Source organism: Ascidiella aspersa, chromosome 9, assembly GCF_963924565.1.
Source record: "Ascidiella aspersa chromosome 9, kaAscAspe10.2, whole genome shotgun sequence".
Lineage (NCBI taxonomy): Eukaryota > Metazoa > Chordata > Ascidiacea > Phlebobranchia > Ascidiidae > Ascidiella > Ascidiella aspersa.
In genome coordinates this window covers 13245590-13264410 of record NC_139455.1, presented here as the reverse complement: position 1 = coordinate 13264410, position 18821 = coordinate 13245590, and the positions used below count along the sequence as shown (strand labels likewise).

At 33.3% G+C, this 18821-nt stretch overlaps 1 protein-coding gene across 1 annotated transcript; it reads right to left on the bottom strand.

Moving 5' to 3' along the window:
* Positions 1-1309: 1309 nt before the first annotated feature.
* LOC146133064 (tRNA (carboxymethyluridine(34)-5-O)-methyltransferase ALKBH8-like) lies at positions 1310-3243 on the bottom strand. Its single transcript, XM_083396989.1, has 3 exons — positions 1989-3243; positions 1903-1924; positions 1310-1816 (listed from the first exon to the last, which is right to left on the bottom strand). The coding sequence occupies exons 1-3, from the start codon at positions 3192-3194 to the stop codon at positions 1383-1385; spliced, it is 1662 nt and encodes a 553-aa protein (XP_083253115.1). The 5' UTR covers positions 3195-3243; the 3' UTR covers positions 1310-1382.
* Positions 3244-18821: the final 15578 nt, after the last annotated feature.

Genomic DNA, 18821 nt, shown 5'->3' with positions numbered 1-18821 from the left:
TCGGCACTCTTGAGCATTAAAAAATGCCAACCTAGGGTGCCGCAATTACAGCACTGTTAGTTGAAATAGATTTCCATGCTGAATCTACGTTAGGATATACATTTTCACATGGGCAAAGACAAATATAACAATCATGAATGCGGTGTTTTCAATATAACAAGAGGATCAGCTTGGATGGTGTCCGTTTGTTTATCACAGTGGTTCTCAACCGAGATGTTGTCTTGAGTCGAATTTAATTGATTACGTGAATTTAATTTTGTAACCCAAATCAGAGCTGCGGAGTCGGGACTCGACGGAGTCGGTTTGTTTTGCTGGAGTCGGACTCAGGACTCGAGTAAGATCACGTAAAACGACCCGAGTCTTGAGCCGACGTGCGCATGCGCAGTACAAATTTTAAAACTGATATTGCCGCCAACTGTAAATTTTTGAAGGCCGAATAGCATAGGGTGGATATTTTTCAATCACGTACGCCGTACGGTATTGTAATCGGATAAGTAATATGACCCCCAAAATAAGTGGATTAATTGCTGAAAATCCACCTTATTTTAGTTACCGTATGTAAATGGATGAAACACAGGCTGTAGAATCGCAATCGGGACTAAAGTTACGAAATCGCACATTTGACCGAGTCGGAATCAGGTTTATTTTATTGGCCAGATTCGGATTCGATAATTTGTATCGGACTTTGCAGCCCTGACCCAAATCATTAGTATTTCGCACGTAAATCAAGAGACTTGTAATTGTCCGTAGGCTACTGTGTAAATATATATACATCGACATTAAATAATTAGTCTACTCAATTTTGTATCAAATTGACTTAACGAAGCCCGTGGAAGTAGGCTATTTGTTATTTTTAGGAATAATAAAGCGTTTTGATAAAATTGCGTTGTTTAAAACCCCTACGAAACACATGCCATGTGTTAACAAAGCTACATTTCTAGCTTCCCATGACCTCCATCCTTACGAAAATGTTTCGCGCTATTTGCCGGCATTGTGAATTTAACTGGACTTTTAACTTGTCATGCTAAGACATGACCAGCCCTATTCAAATAGCCCCGTAACACTACATCATCACAGATAAAATAACCTGCTACTGGTAATGTAAGATCGGTAGTATCCGAAACGACCTAAATTTACTGACTCCGAATCCTGAACTGGCTCTGCAGCCGTGCGTGTGAGAAAAAAGGTAAACATACAAACAAAAATATTGTTAATAAATAACACTGATATTGATGAATAACTATCTTACTATAACTGATTAATACGTTAGACCTCACAACAAGATACTTATCCGACTATCCGTTCTGTTCAGACATACTCGTGATCAATTTCAACATACTTTCAAATTAATATTAATTGCAATAACTTGAACACAAATAAAACTACAAAGAAATCTTTTGCAAAACTACTGCCCAATTACCATTATCATAATAGGACTTAATAATGTTACAATCGGAAACTGATTGGCAAAGTTCATCTAGTTCATTTTGTTTAAATACATGGTAAAATCTGTAGTGCGTTGAATTGCACTCGGTTGTTTCGGCACCATTTACAGAATGAGGGTTCTTTTTTAATTTCCAAGGGACTAAAAGATCCTGTTGAGCAAAGTTAGTTCTGTTCTGATGGATTCCAATTGTTTTAACATGATCATCACAAGGGGGTGAACACTCAAAGGCTTTTTTAACATTGGCATTACTTTTAAGGTAACTCGAGGATTTATTGTCAAACTTTTGATCAGCAGCCCAAACATACAACAGTAATTTTCCTTTGGGTTTAATTACCCTTAAAAGTTCATTAATGCACTCTAGTCTGCGACCTTTGGTTGACAAATGATGCAACATGGCAATACAAATACATGCATCAAATACAGATGATCGAACAGGAATATTCAGTGCATCACACGCAAATACATTGCATTGTTTTTCTTTACAAACATTTACCAAAGATGTGCTGTAATCACATCCAACTACAAAGTTTTTCGATCCTGCAGTTAGATACCTCCCACTTCCACAACCAACATCCAAAACAAAACTGTTGTTATCAAGACAATTTAAGAATTCTACAACTTTTGGCCAGGGTTTTTCTCTTGTTGAGCTGAAGTGGTCTGCAATTTTGTTGTATACAGAATGGACATAATTGTTTTCAATGTTATTAGCCTCATATTCATTGTTTGGTATTTTTAAATCTGCTGGCATACTATGAACAACCTTACGAAATGTTAATGAGGTTCTTGTTTCGCGTTTTACCGCTATTGGACTGTTGGTATTGTCCAAAACTATATCAAACTTTTTGGATCGAATTCCATGGGACCACTTGTAACGAGAATCACCGGTAAACAGCATGAGTGTCCGTGGTTTTATTACCAAATTACTTGTTTGATCTCCACAGTTCATTTCCATGGTAGTTGTAGCACCAAGACTAACAGTTGCCAAGGTATCCCCAAAGGCATTGGGGTTGTCTATGTGACTTGAAATACCATCACCAGGTTCATATTTATTTACAGTCACTTGGTCTGGTTTAGTTTTGAAATAACCCTGTTCCAATAACTTGTCTAAAATTTCATTAATATAGTCAGGTAGCTTTCCCAAAGGAGCAGCAATATCTACATCATTAGTTCCATAACGGAATTGGTATCCAAAATGCAGTACTGATCTGTTTTTTAGCTTTTCATGTACGTGGGTTGTTGTAGTTGTTTTTTTAAAGTCATCTTCAATGCATTTTAAAAGAAAAACTTCTTCATCCAATTTCAAAAAATCATCATAAATTAATAAACCACTCGGAATTTCTGTATCATTTCTTAATGCAGGAGATTTTTCGATTTTTGAAGAATCTGAAATGAATAAAAATCGCAAGTATGCATGTTGATTCTTTTCCATTGTCTTTTCAACTATGCTTCCTTGTAACTTTGAAACAGCCAAAGCTGCAGAGTCTGTGGAGTCAAATTGTGCACAGGCATATGACTTACTGTTGATTGAGTGGATTGTTGGAGTGAGTCCAAGCTTACTGAAGAGGCTAGTTAGCTGCGTAACACTTACACCGTTTCCCAAACCACCACATATCACAGCCACATAACAGGTTGGAGAACAAGATATCACCAAACCATCATTAATCAGTTTATGCCTAATCTTCCTATCTTTTTTGGATTGAATACTTGTTTTAGATCTAGATCCAATATGAGGACTTTTTACCTCCATGACAATAATTACCCGGCTATATCCACTTCAAAAACAGAAACGTTGTGGTAGTCACCCAAATAACCATATGTAGGTTGACAAGATATTTTTGCCAAATTTTGCTTGAATTGAAATTTTTATTAGTGTACATACCATATAAAGTGTTTACAACTTTTTTTCTTATAATCCAGTTTAGAAAGTTTAACTTGTATTTGAAGCAGGCGGGTTTAATTGCAAGTCTCATTAAACTAATTTGCCTCGACCAATCAACCACACTATTGCTTCAATAAGTATTGCTGTAGTCTGATTACAAATCCACATAGTTTTTGTGTGCTGGTTTAGCAAGCCAGCCAGAAACCGGCGAGCAACACAACCTTTCTGTGTATTAGCTGACACCAACTGGATTATATTGATTTAAGCTTTCGCATATATAAGTTGAAAGTTTGCATAAAAGAGGAAAGGCAACACCAAAAGCGAAAATGATTTATGAGCCTTTTTGGCAGCCGGGAACTTAAACAATGTAAAAAGGCTTAATAACACGTTCACACAAGTGAAATACTTTTATCTGTTACGGAAGTATGTGTCACGATATAACATTTATCATGTGTGAAACAGCTGAATGCTTTGTTCTCAGAATGACAGCGAGTGTTTGGTAAAAGGCGTGAAAAAGTGACAAATCATAAATCGTAACATATTTGATAAATACACAATACAATAAATTCCAAATTATCCACTAATTATTACTTATGACGCTACATATTTAATTCATCATAAATCTATTTTTTAGATGCAGGAAATTATACGTTATGATATAAATAAGGCTGTGATTTCTTGTAGTAAATTGTTGAGAAAATGCGCTAATCAAAACCCCTGTAAAGCAAGCTATGTTGTTCGACGGTGGCCACAATATTATGGCCTTTTCTCCATATGTAACGTGTTTCGGGTTTATCACTACAGCGTTGTTGCTATAAAGTTTTTGTCGTTACAACAGGTGCATGTTCTTCAATGAGTACGCGACATTAAACAAACAATACCTTACAACTTGAATTAGTGGTTCTCAAACTGGAGTCCGCTGACCACTGGGGGTTGGTAAGAAAGTTTGAAGGGGTCCTCTAATACAGTGGTTCTCAACCGCCGGTCCACGGACCGGTGCCGGTCCGCGTTAACTTTCCTGCCGGTCCGCCAAATATATTACAATTTTATATCTCAATTGAAAAATCAGCAATTGAGTCAAAAAGTCTGCAAACGTTATGAAGCTGATTTGACCGGAAACTAACAGGTAATAAAGTTATTGCCGGTACGTTAATAAATAAATATTATCTCTTTACAAGCGTTGCAGTTTAAAAGGTAAAAAATGTTTCCGCAGTGCTCCATTTGGCGCTTTATGATCTATTTTACATCAACCGCTAGCATTACGAGGCCCAAACGACGTGTCAAATATTGTAGAAATGTCACATAAGCATAGTTTATTTGAAAGTAACTTTATTATTTAATAGTTTGTAGCTCGTGCAAAAGTAAACCATCGATGTGTAGTTAAATTATTATATTTAGCTCATAGGAAATACGAAAAGGATGAATATTTTTTATGTTTTAATAGATTTAATTTTTGTAATTATAAAGGAGGATTTAATACTTCAAGGGAAATAATTGTTTATCGTGTTTACGGATGTCCGATGATTTCGGATCAAATCCGATACCCAATGACGAGTAGTAATATCGGTACTTAATCCAATACCTAATTAATAGGCTTATATGATTTTTTAGGTAAGCAACTAGGGGTAACCAAACGTTTTAATGAAAAAGCAAATTTGGCCTAATATCCTGGACAAATTATCTTTGAACGATTTGTATGTTTAGGTATAGTACCGGTAATGACATCATTTAGTTTTTGATCGGATCGCGATATCGTACTTTAAACCACAAAATCGGGTTTCTGTATAAGATAAAAAACAAACAAAGGTTTCTATCACCAAACTTAACTTAAAAACACAATAAGAAATACTTGTTAACACTTTATGTGGTATACGCATTATTAAAAGTATATAAAAATAGCTGTTGCCTTGGCCCTTGGGACCCTTGAATTTCGTCCTTCGTTTTGATAGGTTATTAAGAAGACCATTATCATTTCGGCGAAATTATTATTTGTTTATTTTCGTCAGTTTTAACAACTTTATACCACACAACTTGACTAAACGCTACTTTTCACCGTGACGAAAGATGTTTTGATAGATACCACGAGTTCTTTTTTAAGACTTTTATGCTAGGAATCTTATTCTGAAAAGTTCAGCAGGTAATTGTTTTAATTATTATGAAAATGTGATCGTCATGTTTCAGCAAAGTGTAAAAAAGTGTAGGCCTATAGAAAAACACTCTTTTTATATATTTTTTTACAAATAGGGTAAACCTTGTGTTGCCGTCTAAACCGCTTGTTATGTTTCCAAGTCTATATTAGTGGCAAAGTTTATATTTTATTTGCCTCTGTCATGATATAGCCTAGCTTTGACTAGTTCAAGTTTCGCGCGCTTTGCCGGTGGTGTTTTCACAGATTTGCTTTCAGATAAGTCACGACAAGTGATCAGTCAGACATATTTCGTCGCGTTGTGTCTGAACTCTGAACCTGAAGTCCGGTGAGATCCAGCCTTTACACTTAGTATTTAGTTCGCCGTAAAAAATGTTTCGAAACACTTGTACCTACAAAAGTGCACCGAACCGTGCACAAATCGCAATTGCACAATTTTTGTTTATTTTTATTAGCAGGGTTGCCAGATTGGCCATATGCAAGTTGTTCGTGACTGTTATAAAAATGGAACTTTTTTCATTTTTGCTAGGTTTTTTAATCGCGGTTTGTGTGAATACTGTTTTATTTCCGTGCATGTTATGGACCACTTATAGGATTTTTAGGCTAATGATATTTGATATTTTGACTGTTCGCTTGTACGTTTTACTTTGTTTCTGCTCAGGAAAACAGTTGCAGTTAATAGACCTGACAGCAACAGGACTCAAAACCAAAACGTGCACATTGTGCGCACAATGTGCACTTGCGATATGTGCACGGTTCGGTGCACATTCCAAGGTGCACATTGTCACCCGATCCGACTCGTTTGGGTCGCTTCAAGCCGTCTTATAATTTCACTTCTTCGGCCTTAAAGCAGTCCCGTGGATGTCCACTGACCCACTGGTGGGTAAACTTGCCTGCTTTATGCCAACAGCTTATTCCACTCGGTTCATAGCACTCACGAATCTTCGTGAATGTGATTTACTGGCAAGCGGCTATAGAGAAACGCAATATTTTGCTTTTTTATTACACAAAGGTAACGATTTCACCCGAGAATGATGCAAAGATGAACTACTTAAGTAATAACGAATATTAACAGCAAAACTATATTTAGTTTACGAATAACTAGGAAATACGAAAATGTAGAACTTTTAATATTTTTTTTTAAACTTATACTCTCGTATAAGGGGACTCCCCATTGTAGCGACGGTAAAGCTAAAAAACATCAATTCAGCTTAAAAATTGTCTTTCTGTCAGCACAGTTTTAAAAATTATGAAAAAAGGCAAAAAGTAATTACCTGATCAGTTAACATTTCCTGTCAGCTATGTTTTAGTCATGATAAAGTGTATTATATTCGGCCCTGAGGGTGTCATGTAGCCTGCAGAGCCACTGCCTGTACAAGTAGCTTTCCCTGTTATTGCATTGCAGCAGTAATATATTGTTGAAAATGTTAGGCGCAATCTAACCTATACAAGATGGTTGCTTACTAGTCTTTACTACCGTTTTGGGCAGCCTAATGTATAGTAAAGGGCTTTGTTACTCAAATAACGCTATACCTGCAGAACGAGTCTGTGACCCGACTACCGCCAACATTCGGTCACATTTTTATTAGTATTTAACTGTTTTCACTAGTCTGGACCTATCACTTATCAAGAAACAGCCGTTTAAACAATCATTTTTTGTGGCTTGTCTAGTTGCCCAGGTCTAAACATGTAGCGAGCCAACATATTTGTAATTATAACTTGTGCGCTGTGCGTAAATAGACCAAATCTTAGTTTAAAACTGTCCTGGCATATTTCGTTTTCCCCCGAACCAAAGTCAGCAACTGACTAGCTTACCCGCCATCGCCCTTGTCCCGTATGGAAAATATGACAGATTTTGATGAAATCTTGCGATTGCACTGCCAGAAAATTTGGGGTGACCTGATGCAACTAAGGTCAAAACTGCACCCGCCAATATAATTTGTTGAAAAACTGCTATTATATTCATTTTCAAGGGTTGAAGGTCTAGTCCAGTGTTTCTTAACCTTTTGACTTGGTGGCACACCTAAAGACGTATGAAAACGTGGCGGCGCACCTTGTGAGCGAAGCGAGCGAGAATTTTTTTAGGTGTACCCGGTATTTCTCTTACTGCAATTTTTCAAATATTGTTTAATAGTTGCATATCTTTAAAGGGACTCCAGTGTTTAAGACTGAAAACGTTATTTTGTCCATTTAAGTCTTATTCCGATTAATTTTGGACTTATTTTGACATGTTTAGGTCTTATCTAGACTATTTTAGATCTTATTCTGTCGTGGTTATTACTGCGAATATGGCGTTATTTTTTCGGTGGTCTTAATAGGCCAAGTATGGAAGCCTGTTATAGATTAATTATATGACTTAGATATTGCTGCTTTGTAGGCTTATTGAGTTTTCCACTTGAAAGCCTTGTGAAATCAATGAGCTAAGTTAATTGGAAAGTAAAAAATATGTTTTATATAATAGGACCTACATTATTTTTTCTTTTTGCTCGCGGCGCACCTAGCAGCCTTCCATGGCGCACCAGTGCGCCGGGCGCACCGGTTGAGAAACGCTGGTCTAGTCTGTTAAAAATAATTGTGGGTGCACTTGTCATACTTTCCATGATGGACTCTTGTGCTATAATATAGTTTAACACAGCTACTGGAAATACACCCAACCATACACAACAATCATATTGCAATACTTGCGAGACATGTTCTTGCTGCACTGTGAACTGTATTTATTAAAAGCAGAGCTATGCTGAATTTTTTGAATTTACATATTTTCAAGAACCTGACTATCGCTACACTGACAATATGCACTTTAAAACACTGAGGCAGTTTCTTCAGTTTTGATCTTTTTTGTGTTGGCTCATGGACTGCCTCCTTAAACGACTCTTGATAACTTTCACATTCACTGTAATGTGTTTTAAAAAATGGTGTGCTTAGGAGTATTTTTTTACTTTTGCTCATTGTAGCATCATAGTACATCCCCCAAAATCTATACTGCATTAAACTTTTTATGCCCCAAATGCTGTGCATACTATCGTATGTTGAGCTGTGTGACTTATAAATGCTACAAAGTAAATTTTTATTAAATGAAACTATAAACTTTTTGCACTAAACGTCTAATTATTAGTATTTAGTGTTTTATGACAAAAACTCTGTGATATAATTCGCTTCATATACTGGGCCTTTAAAAGCTCTTGAAAGAGCATTTTGGGCAGCGACAAAAAAGTTTGTAGGCCACTGCTTAAAGAACATTGTACCCAAGTTGGAAAGTTTGCCTTATCTTATGCAGTTGCACTTTGTGCATTTTATGGAAATTTACTGTGGAATCAGATTAACTCCACAATCACAATATAAAACCCCTAGTACAGTTTTCAGTTGAACTTTATCTAAACTAGACAAATTGCATTTGTAAGGTTATTACAGCCTATTCTGTTCTCCAGGACAGGTGCACACCCAAATTAGTAAATTATAGAAAAATATTTAGTTGTGGTTGGATTCCAAACTATAATAAACATTAAACCAGGGGTGTCCAACTCAAACATGCCGGCGTGCCAATTTTTATCTTATAACTTCTTCCCGTGCCAAAGTATCGTAACCGGACCAATTCTTTTTAATCAAAAAAGCGTTTTTTTACCAATAATCAGAACGTTTAATTAAACTTGAAAAATAACTAACTAGTAGAAAGGCCACTCACCTGAGGTCTTGAGCAATTGTGCCAGGAAATGCTGACTGAAAACAACACATTTAACGGTTACTAATACTATTTTACCTTGCCAATCCTGTCTTCGACATGTAACTTGGTGTCATTACAATTTTATTTTAATCACATGTGATAACTATGCAGTGCAAAGCGATTTAGTAGAGTCAGAGCTTTATTATTCATGATATACTTTTAAAAAGGCAATACAGCAATCAACCGCAAAACTATTTGCTAACATTTATATTAATATCATGAAATTAAAACAAATATTCAACATTATAAACAATTGACATTTCAAAAAGTTGTATAAATTGTAGTCCATAACTACCAACAAAAAATATCATAACAGAAACACCTGGTTGTTGCCCAAACTTAATTTTTTGTTTATTTAATGAGTGCGGTGCAGCACAATGAGCTCTTTACAAAGGGGGGGAACTGTTGTATTGTATTTAAGTTTTGCTACAACTGATCTGGTTAATCAGCTGAATATGATGCTGAAAAGAACATGTTACTATTTGCCATTAATATCTTATTATCACTGGGTAAATACACTGAAAAGTAACCTTTGTTAACCTCGAGTAACCCCACGCAAATATTATTATTAGGCGAAGGTTAACAGCAAATAATTAGAAAAACGCTGGTGTCGCAGTACATGGCTACCTTTATAGCAAGTACAGTAATTGTTTCGCCACTGCTACAGACCTTTATTCAAACTTGCCACTTGCGTATGTACAATTAGGAGCAACTCTTTGCACTCCAAGCTCAACCTATACTTCAAGCTAAAAACTATATTGGTTCCAACCATCAAATACAGCAAAATTAGATACAATATAAGCTTAAAGATTCTCTATTAAATATTGAATATCCCTATGTTTAACCCACTCTTCAGCTAAGCATGGGTGCAACAAATTCAGTCTGCAATTTCATTAATATTTTAAATTGTGTATGTACAATTGAGGCAATTCTTTGCTGTAAAACTTGAACTATATTGGTTTCAACATCCAAAACAGAGAAATTAGATACAATATAAATTTGAATTTGAATCTTAAGATCCTTTATTAAATATTAAATATCCCTATGTTTAACCAACTGTTTAGATAATCGTAATAGGTGCAACAAATGTCCATCAACAATTTCATTAATATTTTAATTACTTTTTGATAAACTGTCCAATACAAATCAGTTATTTTTTCGGGTTTACAAATCTCTTTAATGCATAGGTGATATTTTAGTTATATCTCAATAACAAACAGCTATGAAAATGCCTCAGAAAAACAAGACGCTGGTTATTTTAGAAAAATGTTGTTGGAAATATCTCTTATTGCAAGACAGAATCACAATTATGTTTAATGTTACTTTATACCACTGGATTCTAAATAAAAAATTATATGTAATTTTTTGTACTGACATTATTTGAGACTACTAAATTATTTTCCCTGGATTTTTACACATTATCAGCAAAGATGTGCAGTGTAATTTATACTTATGTCTTATCGATAGATAACTTTAAGTATTTCAACCAGCACTTCTGCTAAACTATATATTGCCCTTCAAACTTCATGAGCATTTTAAGGCGTTTTGCTAATAAAGTGTATCTGTACTGGTACGACATTCTCGATTACTAGATAATATAGGTATTTTGGAGTTCTAACAACCTGTTTATATTTGTGTCATTAATTGGAAAATACCAATCAAATTTTAACTACACTTCTGTTTTAATTTGTACATATTTTTAATAAACAAATCCTATTAGAATGTTGACTAAAAAAACAACATGACTAGGCATTTGTTTAAAGAATTGCTTTGCCTGTATTAAAATTGGGGTTTGAAGGCATAGATTTAAACAAAAAAATCAGCTTCCAGACATTTTGTTAGATAACAGGAATCCTAGTTCCTTTTTCAGCTTTAGGAAAAATTAATTACAAATTTGTCACTTGCTTAAATCCTATAGATGACATGTGGAACAGTTTAACATGAGTTTTTTAATCAGGATTGTTTTTCTTTAATTTGTTTTTTAGAATTCAGCAATAGTCTATCAAAATGTAAAGTTGCTTTTCTCTGAAGAACTGATACCAAATGGTAAACATGATATTATTATGCTACATGTTATGATAAACCAGATGAGATGAATATTGAGGATACATCATTGTAAAATAATTGATCAAGCAATACAAACAGGTGTTTAAAATTAAATGACTAAGTTTCATATTTCATAAAACTGTGAATTTCAGTGATGAATTATAATGCCTAAAATAAAGCTAATGATGTTTTCTTACTACCTATTCTGTTTATATATTTGCATATACATTCAATGGGTATCTTACAATCCTACAGTTTGTTGTAACTTAGTAATGGTAAGAGGGATTTTGCTACCAATAGCACTTTCACTATTTCTTTTTTCAGTTTTAGTCAGACATTGACGTTAAAGTTTGCCCACCATATACTTTAATATTTACTGCCAGATAATAACAACTTCTGTATATATGTATGTACAGAGCAACTTGAGGGATTCCAATGTCAGCTTAACAAAGACAACCGATTTCAAGTTAAGCACAACACGCTTTCTCGCAAACTAATGTTGCTTGATTAAAGATTTATTCAAGCGTTTCAAGAATGCTACATAGTTCTCTATGGGCTTTGATTTTGTTTAAGCCAACTACAACCTCTAGTTTGTGTTCCAAGCTCATAGACTAATTTGTTAAAAAACTAATATGTTTCAAAAAAGGAATAATTTGTCACTCGTATTACAAGTGCATGTATGTTTAGTTTATGCGTTTATTTTTGTACATTATTTTTCATTTTTGCTACATGACGTTAATTAATTAATATTTTCAATAGTGCATGATGTTTTTAAGGGGTTAAATAGCAATTGTACGAATTCGTCAACGGTTTGTTAAGTTGAACAAAGCTTAACTACCACTTATTTACCCAAATTGACATCCCTATTCCAACCCTTAACCTAACCCTTATAATTTTATAAACAAACAGATCAGTGCCCAATCTTCCCATTGCTCTCTAAGCTAAATATTTTGATGTTTTGATTTCAACTGGTTGGCCACGGTCTACTCCGTCTTTGGATTATATTTAGGCTTCATAAAAACTCTTTTTATTGCTATTTTTGGGCTAATGGTGCTTGTTCTTGCTTTTCTATTACGCTGTGGAATAAGCTTAACTGTCATATGTATTTCTTCTTCGATTTGTGTCTCTTACTCACTAATTGGCTCACACTTTTGTTAAGAATTGCAACTTTCTCATTGACAATTTAGAAGAAACTACTATGCCATGTAAAAAGTATCTGTTTTGTGTTGCTTTTGGGTGATATTGTTTATTTTTTTCCGTATTAATCTGTTTTGTAACGTTCTACTCTGAAACGGTTATCAATTTGGGGCGGCCTTCATTTTAAACGTCATTTTGAATATGCTTCCGTGTAAAAAAACAAATACTTTTCAAGTTATTCACTAACTTGATCGATTAATATTGTCATAAATCGTCATCTCTTGTCGTATAACGTGCCAAGAGTAAAATTTGATTGTGCTTAATAATATGAAATAAACAAAACAGTTGTTAATGAAAGGCGATTTTAATGCTGTTAACAAGTCATTTAGAAATGTAGTCCCAGTCAAATCAAGAAAACCATTACGTGGTAAATAACGTGGTATTACAAAAAAATATTTCAAGAATGTTCTTAAATAAAAAAGTCTGGTATTTTTGACTAAAACGCTAAAATGTCAAGTCTTCAAAAACTAAAACTTGAGTGCATTTTATCATAGGAATGCAATGTTGAGGAAAAAACAGCTGTTGTGTAATGTAGTAATCAAGTGACCTTGCGGGCAACAATTAAGTTTTGCGAGCCAAGTTTAAAAACGACTTGGATAACTTATTGTTATCTAATATACTTTTAAGAAAAGCAAAGAATTTAGTGTAAAGCAGGTTTAGTTACGTTATTTTGAAATAGAAGGTAAAAATGTAACAAATCACATGTTTTTTTCCGCTTTTGTGTAACGTGCACGACGGAAAAATTTTATCTATCTGCATCTATGCCTATTTATTACATATTTGTGTTGGTGTTTTACCAATTTTTATTAAGAATGGTTTAATCTTGCTTTAAAATAAATCCGTCGTATGCTTGGTCAGCTGTGTTGTAGTGTTTCAGTGCAGACGACGTTTAATACGCCCTCGCAAATTGTACAAACGACCTTGTTATTGCGGTGAATTCTATCGCCACCTTGCGGATTACATAATTCTGTGATTTTGTCAATTTATATAAAATGTTTAAATCGAATTTTATGCCTAAGCCTCGACAGATATAATTAAGACAGGTGTACAACGTGCTAAAATATCAAAATTGTTATCGATTAGGCCTAAATTTTAACTTTCACAAGAGATACAAACATTTTGAGACCGAGATAAACACTTAATTAGTATTAACGTATTTGAAAATCGACGCATTATTTTTATGATCAAAATATAGATTCCGAGTTTAAATCATTTACTTCCGAAACAAGGTGAACATTTTAAGATCGACACTGATCAGAAAATAAGTTTTGATATCCACCTACTATAACTTCATAATCGAAATACAGATTTCGAGTTTAAATCATTTACTTCACAAGCGAGATGAATATTTCAAGATCGACACTGATCGAAATATAAGTTTTGATGTCGACTTATTAACTCCACAAACGAGATGAATATTTCAAGATCGACACTGATCGAAATATAAGTTTTGATATCGACTTATTACCTCCACAAACGAGATGAATATTTCAAGATCGACACTGATCGAAATATAAGTTTTCATGTCGAATTATTATTTACTCCGCGATCGAAATATGGATTTCGAGTTTGACTTATTTACTTCACAAACGAGACGAATGTTTCAAGATCGTCACTGATCGAAATATAAGTTTTGATATCGACTTATTAACTCCGCGATCGAAATACAGATTTCGTGTTTGACTCATTTACTTCACAAACGAGATGAATATTTCAAGATCGACACTTATCGAAATATAAGTTTTGATATCGACTTATTAACTTCATAATCGAAATACAGATTTCGTGTTTGACTCATTTACTTCACAAACGAGATGAATATTTCAAGATCGACACTTATCGAAATATCAGTTTTGATATCGGCTTATCAACGTTGCAATAGAAAAGTATATTTCGAGTTTGCTTCATAATCGAGATAGCAATTTTGAGTTTGACTTATTAGCTCCACGATCGGGACCAACCTTCGAACGATTACATTAAGAATAAGATCAACATGTTTACTTTATGATCAAGATGTTTTAATATCGTCATACCTACTAAGTAGCGGTAAATATTAAAGAACAATCTGTTTTTTTCCTGTAAAAATAGTTATATTTTCATAAAAAAATGAAATGTTTAAGATGATTGTTTTAGAAGATGGCACAAACTCGTATTCTGTATTTCGATTATGAAGTTAATAGGTGGATATCAAAACTTATATTCCGATCAGTGTCGATCTTGAAATGTTAGTCTCATTTCGGAAGTAAATGAGTCGAACACGAAATCTGTATTTCGATCGCGAAGTTCTAAGTCGATATCAAAGCTTATATTCCGATCAGTGTCGATCTTGAGATGTCCATCTAGTTTCGGAAGGAAATAAGTCAAAAACGAAATCTGTATTTCGATCGCGAAGTTGCTAAGTCGATATCGAAGCTTATATTCCGAATAGTGTCGATCTTGAAATGTCCATCCACTTTCCAAAGGAAAAGAGTCAAACACGAAATCTGTTTTCCGATCAATGTCGATCTTGAAATGTTCCTCTCGTTTCGGAAGTAAATGGTTTAAACTCGGAATCTATATTTCGATCGTGAAAACAATGCGTGGATTTTTAAATGTTTGTCACGTTTGCGAAGTAAATATTCAACCCTTTAATAGTGAATCAAATAAAATGACCTTAATTGTTCGGGCCGTTTTTAATGCAATAAACTAAACTTACAATCTGTATCACGATTCAAGAATTGGATATTGAGATTAAAATATTATATGTCCATTGTAAAGCGAACACGTTAATACTAATTAAGTGTTTATCTCGGTCTCAAAATGTTTGTATCTCTTGTGATAGTTCATCTCAATCATTTTTTCCACTAATGTAACACTTAGATTATCTTATTTAAAAAAAATGTCGAGATAAACCAAGCAATACAGCAGAGCTATACATTTTAGGCTCCTGTTGTTATAAAACCTTACAATATTTTTTGTTATAAAACGGAACCTTAGAATATTTTTGAGGTAAAATTTAGGCCTAATCGATAAAAACTTCGATATTTTAGGACGTTGTACATCTGTCCTAATTATATCTGTTGGAGCTTAGGCATAAAATTCCACTAAAATGAGCTTAGGCATAAAATTCCACTAAAAATTTTATATAAATTGACGAAATCGCAGAATTATGTAATCCGCAAGGTGGCGATAGAATTCACCGCAATAACAAGGTCGTTTGTACAATTTGCAAAGGCGAATTAAACGTCGTCTGCACTGAAACACCACAACCCAGCTGACCGGATTTGTTTTAAAACAAGATTAAACCATTCTTAATAAAAATTGGTAAAACACCAGTGCAAATATCCAAATTAATAGGCATAGATGTAGAGTGATGAAATTTTTCCATCGTGTACGTTAAACAAAAGCGGAAAAAATATGTGATATGTTAAATTTTTAACACTATATTTTAAAAGAACGTGACTAAACCTGCTTTAACAGCAAAATAATCTAGCAAAGCTAGCAATTCAGGTCAGACACATTAACCAGATCTTAAAAAGATATATATATATTTCGCCAACTAAGGCATCGTCAGTATATCTGAATAAAAACAAACGCAACAGTATAAGAAAGAGTCAGAAAACATTAAAGTTTAAATAATACTGACGATGCCTTAGTTGGCGAAATATATATATAATCAGGAATTAAGGTCGACATTTATCTTGCAAGGGTCAAGGTGATTTCTATTATTCACATATTCAGTGCAACATTAAACCTGCTTTACACTGAATTCTTTGCTTTTATTAAAAGTGAATTAGATAACAATAAGTTATCGAAGTCGTTTTTAAACTTGGCTCGCACAACTTAATTGTTGCCCACAAGGTCACAAGATCACTACACTACACAACATGGAGCTGTTTTTTCCTCAACAATGTATTTCTATGATAAAGTGCACTTAAATTTTAGTTTTTTTGTAATAACACGTTATTTAGTAATATTTTGTAATAACACGTTTACCACGTAATAGTTTTCTTGATTTAACTAGCACTACATTTCTAAATAACTTGAACAACTGTTTTGTTTATTTCATATTATTAGGCACAATCAAATTTTACTCTTGGCACATACTACGCAGGAGATGACGATTTATGACAATATTAATCGATCAAGTTAGTGACTACGGTCAAAAGTATTTGTTTTTTAGCACAGAAGCATATTCAAAACAATGTTAAAAAGAAGGCCGCCCTACATTGATAACTGTTTCTTACCATTTCAGAGTAGAACGTTAAAAACACAGACAAATACGGGAAAAAATAAACAATATTACCCAAAAGCAACACAAAACAGATACTTTTTACATGGCATAGTAGTTTGTTCTAAATTGACGAAAAGAAAGTTGCAATTCTTAACAAAAGTGTGAGCCAATTAGTGAGTAAGAGTCACAAATCTAAGTAGAAAAACATATACCAATGACAGATGAGCTTATTATTACACAGCGTAATAGAAAAGCGTAACGAGAATAAGCACCATTAGCGCAAAATAGCAATAAAATAACGTTTTTATGAAACCCAAATGTAATCCTACGACGGAGTATTTAACCCCTTAAAAACATCATGCACTATTGGAAATTTTAATTAATTAACGTCATGAAGCAAAAATGAAAAACAATGTATAAAAATAAACGCATAACTAAACATACTTGCACTTGTAATAGGAGTGACAAATTATGGCGGTTTTAAACAAATTAGTTTTTTTAACAAATTGGCCAATGAGTTTGGAACACAAACTAGAGGTTGTAGTTGGCTTTAAACAAAATCAAAGCCCATAGAGAACTATGTAGCATTCTTGGAACGTTTGAGTAAATCTTTAATCAAGCAACATTAGTCTGTTGAAAATCCTGTTGTGTTTAACTTAAAAGCAGTTGTCTTTGTGTAGTTGACTTTGGAAAGTAGCTCTGTGTATATATATACATAAGTTGTTATTATCTGACAGTAAATATCAAAGTATATAGTGTGCAAAGGTTTCAATATCTGACTAAAACTGTAAAATAAATAGTTCAAGTGCTAGTCGTAGCAAAATCCCTCTTACCGTTACTAAGTTACAACAAACTGTAGGATTGTAAGATACCCATTGAATGTATATGTAAATTTATAAACAGAATAGGTAGTTTGAAAATACCATTTGCTTTATTTCAGTCAACGCTGAAATTCCCTGTTTTATGAAATATGAAATTTGTCATTTTAATTTTAAAATACCTGTTTATATTGATCAATCAATTTTTTTACAATGATGTATCCTCAATATTCATCTCATCTGTTTTTTATAACATGTAGTATAATAATAGCATGTTCATCATTTGGTATCATTCTTTTCAGAGAAAAGCAACTTTACATTTTGATAGACTATTGCTGAAATCTAAAAAACAAATTAAAGAAAAACAATCCTGATTAAAAAACTCATGTTAAACTGTTCCACATGTCATCTATAGGATTTAAGCAAGTAACCAATTTGTAATTAATTTTTCCTAAAGCTAAAAAAATGAACTAGGATTCCTGTTATCTAACAAAATGTCTGGAAGCTGATTTTTTTGTTTAAATCTATGCCTTCAAACCCCAATTTTAATACAGGTAAAGCAATTCTTTAAACAAATGCCTAGTCATGTTGTTTTTTAGTCAACATTCTAATAGGATTTGTTTATTAAAAATATGTATAAATTAAAACAGAAGTGTAGTTAAAATTTGATTGGTATTTTTCAATTAATGACACAAATATAAACAGGTTGTTAGAACTCCAAAATACCTATATTATCTAGTAATCGAGAATGTCGTACCAGTACAGATACACTTTATTAGCAAAATGCCTCAAAATGCTCATGAAGTTTGAAGGGCAATATATAGTTTAGCAGAAGTGCTGGTTGAAATACTTAAAGTTATCTATCGATAAGAAATAAGTATAAAGTACACTGTACATCTTTGCTGATAATGTGTAAATATCCAGGAAAAATAATTTAGTAGTCTCAAATATGGTCAGTACAAAAAATTACATATAATTTTTTATTTAGAATCCAGTGGTATAAAGTAACATTAAACATAATTGTGATTCTGTCTTGCAATAAGAGATATTTTCAACTACATTTTTCTAAAATAACCAGCGTCTTGTTTTTCTGAGGCATTTTTATAGCTGTTTGTTATTTAGATATAACTAAAATATCACCTATGCATTAAAGAGATTTGTAAACCCGAAAAAATAACTGATTTGTATTGGACGGTTTATCAAAAAGTAATCGCCCTACATATAACTAATACCAAAAAATGTATTAAATCCTATGGAATGTAATCAAATACTAATCATTCTTATAACAATTTGTTTTTAGTTTAGTATATTTAAAATATTAATGAAATTGCTGATGGACATTTGTTGCACCTAT